This window comes from Erpetoichthys calabaricus, chromosome 1 (assembly GCF_900747795.2).
Source record: "Erpetoichthys calabaricus chromosome 1, fErpCal1.3, whole genome shotgun sequence".
NCBI classification, from domain to species: Eukaryota; Metazoa; Chordata; class Cladistia; order Polypteriformes; family Polypteridae; genus Erpetoichthys; species Erpetoichthys calabaricus.
Genome location: NC_041394.2, coordinates 186,723,414 through 186,729,413, shown reverse-complemented (window position 1 = coordinate 186,729,413; position 6,000 = coordinate 186,723,414). Strand labels below are relative to the sequence as shown.

Sequence of the window (6,000 nt, the reverse complement as noted above, 5' to 3'; positions counted from 1 at the left end):
AAGTGTCATACTAAAAATGCTACAACTGTACTGTTACTGTAGCTGCAGTTTTTTTTTTTGGCCAGTCTGGCCAACACTGCTTCCAAAAATGTCAATAGGAAATTTTTGTCAGTGAACCATGAATGAAATTGAGGAGAGGGAGCTGTGCCCTTTTTAATTTCTGTGCTTAAATGGACATGCTCATCTTAAAGTTAATCATATATTAAGTTTTTAAGTTGTGCCTGTTAAAAAAAGAATTATAGCAGATTATTATACAGAATAACCATCTTTATTGTTTCTTTGTAAAAAAGCTGTTCCAAGACGTGTCAGTTTAATATTATGAAATATCACAAGTCTTTCATTTGACATAAGTATTACAGTCCCATAATCTAAAGTCATTATATCACTAGTGCCAAAAACATATAAATATAATAAAGACTAGAAAGAAAGTGATGAGAAGAGTAGATAAAATTGCCAATTAAATTCTGTATCTGTTCAGCTATTAATATTGTGTATCACTTTTAGCTACTTTCATGTGTGAAAATGTGCTACATAAATAAGTGTCAAAATAATTAAAACTCAATTATATATTCTGGGTATATTTGGTTCCTATCAAAGATAACATATATTTCAGGGTTACTTTCATTGTCCACACAGCTATCATAAAAGTTTGTTGAGGAGCTGTTTTTTGAAGGAGGCCTGACATATTGTGAGTTGCCTTTAATGAACTCTCCAACAAGTACTCGAGCCAGAAAGATAATTCTATTCTGACTGCTGCCTGCAGGTGATGACACTACATGCAGTCCACTTATTTGGCAGTATTTCTTTGCACGGGATGCATCTCTTGCAAAGTAGGTTCCTGAAAAATAAAAACAACATGATGTGAAAGAAGCACTGTTTTTTTTCAGTAATGCTTTTGAAAAATATGCACTATTCCAAACACAACATTCATAAATCTGGTGCTTATGGGCTGTATGTTCTTCTAGCTTTAATTCTAGTACATTCACCATTTACTCTAAAACTATTATATAATTGTAATAAATTAAATAAGCTTTGAAATGGCCTTACATTTTGAAGGTAGATGGCTTACAGTATCTGTAGAATGTGATGTTCTTGCCCAAGAAACCCTGTCCTTGAATTTGAAAAGCAGCCTGCTCAGGGAGTACCACCCTTTTTTCTGGCATTATTTGTTACATGAATGGCCCCCAATAAAGAAAATAGGATAACTGGGAAAAGCCTGCATAATTAATTAAATATTTGTAATTGTTATTGGGTTACACTATGAAACAGAACACATAAACAACTATATTCTAGTGGGAAAAGTTTGAAATCACTTAAAATTTTCATATTTTTGATAGTGTGGTAAACCAGCCCGAACACCAACAGACAGACACCAGCAGTTCCAAAACACACACACGTTTATTTACACTATTTACAATAGTCCAGCACACAACCCAGTGTCCCTGCACCAAACACCCTTAAGTCCGGGGCCTTCCAACAGTCCTTCCTTCCTTCCTTCACCACCTCCATTCCTCCTTCCCAAGCTTTGTCAACAACAACATTTATTTATATAGCACATTTTCATACAAAAAATGTAGCTCAAAGTTTTCCTCTTCCTTCCAACTCCGGCTAATGACTGGAGGAAGGCGGCATCTTTTATACCCACCCGGATGCACTCCAGGTGCCCTCTGTCGATCTTCCTGCGGCACTTCCTGGTGTGACGGAAGTGCTACATGAGCACCCAGAAGCACTCTGGGTGTCCCAGGTAATCCTTTTGGCAGCACTTCTGGGTGAGGCGGAAGTACTGACGTCCAGGGCTCCTCAATCCTCTGGGTGCCCCCTGGTGGTGGCCACAGGTCCTTACAGGGTGGAGCTTCCATGCTCAGTTCCTGTGGACCCCATACAAACCAGGGCGGCTGCCCTCTCATGGTCCGGGGGAGGCATAGTCCCTCTCCCGATCCTTCCAAGCGTCCTGGCTGGGCACAGCCCCCAGCCGACTGCCACGATAAAAACTGATACATTTTTATCAAGATACAATTAAATTGATTTAAAATGTAGTAAAGATGTTATTAATGCTGAAAATAGCTATTGCTGCTTGAAATGATTATTTCTAATTTATTTGCATATTGACTGCTAAGCACCATTTTCATCAGCCATTACTCCAGTGTTCTAATAGTAATCTCCCTTAGCTCTTCACTAATTGATTATGTTTAAATGCTAACTAATTATTACATAAACCTTTATAATTATGTTAGAATAGCTAAAACCTGTTATTGTCTTTAATAAAGCAAGAAAGTTGTCTCTCCTTTTGTTGCAAGGTATGGGAATTGATAAAGATGAATCCTTTGTTTAAACTTGGCCAACACAAAACTGCTTTATCATGAAACACGTCAGTCTTTTGTTTTTCTGAATAATGAAGGTTAATCTATGTGACAGACTACTGAGGAAAGGAAGATTTTATACAAAGGTGTCCACTACTATCCAGTGAGAAGATAAACCAGATATAACTGAAACAGAACAAGAAGCAGAAGGCTCAGATGCACAACTGCAGAAGAATGTAATGCTGCAGTCAGGTGTGATTAGACAGACGGGATCCAAGGTTCCAAGTTGGAAATTTCATGTTGGTGCTCTGTGTACCTGGAGTTCCAAGTTCAACAATTCAGAGAAAACAAAGCTACCCAGACTGTCCTAAGCTGTGATGTAATGATCACACCTCAGTTAATTGTATAAAATCTACAACATTAAAAGACTTAAAAAGGGCAAATGAACAGACATTTGACAGTGGATTTCTGAGTGATTCCAAATATTTGCCCATTTTAACCTTTTCTTTTTATTTGACAGTTTCAGATATGGCTTTTTCTTTGATACTCTCTCTAATGCCAGTATCTTAGAGTCGTTTATTCACTGTTGCAGTACACTGGTGTTTCTTGTGTACTACTTAAGGAACAACTGAGGACCTGAAAGGTGTCTTTGTACATACTGTTTAATTCAGGCTTTTCTTTAGTGGCTTCTAGGTCTGATGATTTTGAAACGTTTTCCAAGGGAAACCTTCATTTTACAACTTGATACTTTCTGAGCTTGCCGCATCCCATGTTAATAGGGCTCCCAACTGCAATAATAACAAATGTGTGTCTGCCACTAAGCTGTTAGGAAAACAACTGATGGATGGTGATGTGTAAATGCTGATATTCCATTTTCTGTCCATTGATTGAAATGGAGTTCTCTGTCTTGTGAATGTCAAAGTGGCTAGGTGTGTAGGGGGGCATGTGGGCACCAATGGGGAGGGTTATGTCCATTATAAATATGATCACTCATATGCATACACACACACAAAACATCCATATCTGTTTTGTCAGCTCCATAAGGGTTAGGGTTAGGTTGAACTACAAAACCAAGAAAAAATCCTGCAGTAATAGCTGATTTTACTTTGAGTCAATCAATATCACTTGCCAAGAGAAGGCAAATTACCTTTGTACAAGTACTAGAGTGTAATTGATTAATGCATCCAGTTACTTTCTATTAGCACTGTTATTTGTGGACTTGAGTCATTGTTACAAACATATTTAATTAAAAAATACACTATTAGAAGTAAATGATTAAAAAATAAAAATGCTCTTTTAAAAAAATGATGTCCCTAAACACAACTAAATATTACAGCAAGTGTACATTTACTTTTCCTTACAATCTTATTTTGTTTTTTCCTACCATCCACAACTCACTTCTAAATTTTAGACCTAATGAGCTCTTCAGCTAGTGACATAACTAAACCAATGTCACCCATGACCAGGGCTCCAGAATATCTCCATGGGACAGAGAAATCCTTTTTTGACTACAGAGAAGGCTTGTAGCTACTGATTCTGCAACTTCAGTATCATTTAAAGCACTAGCCACCTCTTAGGATGTAATGATTTTGATTGCCTTTACTAATGGGTTCCTGTTTCTGTACATTATGACATTTCTTCTCATGGTTTACTCTCTTTACTTTGAATTAATTTTTTTCTTTGTATTATTTGAATACATATATACCCATTTTGTGGTTTTCTCTCAGGTCTGGCTGCAATTTTGTACATAGTACCCTGTCTCTGTTGCTGTAAAACATCACCAAGAAGATGGTGACTTGCTCTTCTTGGTGACCAAGATTTTAGATTAAGAACAAAAAATAAAAGCATTTCTAGTTTTAGATGGTGGTTTCTAATGAGCTTAGGGTCTTTCTTTTGCAAAAAACTTTGAGAGTTTGTGGTTAACATATTTGGCTATTGCCTGTTTAAGAGTTTTGAGTTTATTTTCAATCTCCTGTTCTTTTTCTTAAAAAAACAAAGTAGTACACAGAAAGCCTTGGAAATGCCTGCCTTAAAAACACAGCCTAGTCTTTTCAATGAGGCAGTGTGATTCTACCTAATATTATAAAAGATTATGGTTGGCTTTCTGCCAGTCTTCCTGAATATTACCTTCACAAAAGCAATAATGTACCAAATCCCCACACATGGGACCATATGCTGCCCTGTCCTGGCCTGGAGGTGATCTAGCTTTCTTCATTCACTTTTTGGCCTCCCTTTCACTTCTTATTCTACAAAGATAACAATCAAATGACAAAAAAAACTTATTAGCAAAATATAAGACTATTATTTTAATCAAATAATCAAAGTGCAAAAAGCCTATTACAATAAAATATGCAACCTGTTATATACCTTCTAGTTCAACTTTGTGAAACTCTGCACACCTGTTTACACTTCATTTTGCAGTTGAATAATAGAGATAAGAAAAAACAGGTTGTTTCTGTACTGGTAAATGTTTAAATGTCGTACTAGACATGTTACGTTTATAATCCATGTTGATTTAATGTAAAACATAAGCATACAACAATGGAATGCTAATACAAAAAAAATGCTCTAAAAAAATGGTCAATTTGCAATGAAAAATTGATCAACAGTGCATCATCCATAAATTGTAAAGCATCAATGAGCCTTCAATTTAGTGAAATAGATAGTAGATGAAAGGACTGATAGTAGATGAAAGGTCTGACCAATTCTGTCATGTCCTGTTGTGTGCCACTGCTTTGTCTTAATCTTACACTTTATATATGATGTGGTAGAACTGTATCGAAATTAGATAAATCTATAATACAGTATGTAATGTCTGAAACTTAAGCAAAAGTACTCAGTACAAAACTTATGTCAGATTTATTTAACAAGTAATATCTGAACAATTCAAATGGGTTCCCACCTAATGATAACTTAAGAAACATCAGAAGGTAATTTGAGATGACTTATATATAGGCTGACCAGATTTTCAAAATGGGACATAACTTATTAATCCTGCAAGTGTGCTAGAAAGATTCCAAATTAAATTGAAAAGTATGGTGGGAGGATTAATGCTCCATGGAGTTTTGTGTCCCTTTTAAAAACATACATGAAATCAAAGTGCGGGCGTTCCCCCTTTACATTTCAGTTGGCTTAAAATGGAACATTTTGTTAAATTGCAAAACACAACACCTAAAACAGGACAGAATGCGCAAAAATTGGACTCTCTCAGATAAAAATGGGACATCTGGTCAGCCTATCTATAGACTATGAACTGTAGAGCACCAAACAGCTAATACGCAGCAAATATTTAAGATATTTTAAAATACTGAAAATAATACAAAATCAAAAGTGTAAAAAATATCTTGCTTAACAAATGTTTCTAGTATGATACAGGTCTTTGCACACACAGTTTGATTAGCAAGAATGCCAACCATCTGAGGCTGCTGCATTCAGTTCACAAGCTCCAGCATGTTTTGTGTTCAGCAGTTGTGGGGTCTCAGATGCCAGAAAGTATGGTAACACTTTTTGTAACTTTGAGGTAATATTGTTGTGGTACAATAAACCAATCCATGTCTGACTAGGGGCTTCTATATCACATTATCACTGCTTGATGTACAAAAAATCACTGGGAATAAAGCTTTATCAGCATTCTACTGAAACAAATAGTACCTCACAGTTAGATGCAGCATAATAATAAAAACAAAAAAGGTAGAACATA

At 35.9% G+C, this 6,000-nt stretch overlaps 1 protein-coding gene across 1 annotated transcript in view; it reads right to left on the bottom strand.

Annotated features, from left to right (window-relative positions):
- Window positions 1-310: 310 nt before the first annotated feature.
- LOC114642536 (protein mono-ADP-ribosyltransferase PARP11-like) overlaps window positions 311-6,000 on the bottom strand; it is a 30,116-nt gene continuing 24,426 nt past the window's right edge. Inside the window, exon 7 of the mRNA XM_028791396.2 lies at window positions 311-838. Coding sequence (XP_028647229.1) covers window positions 552-838 — 287 coding nt within the window. The 3' untranslated portion in view covers window positions 311-551. The remainder of the gene's footprint in view (window positions 839-6,000) is intronic.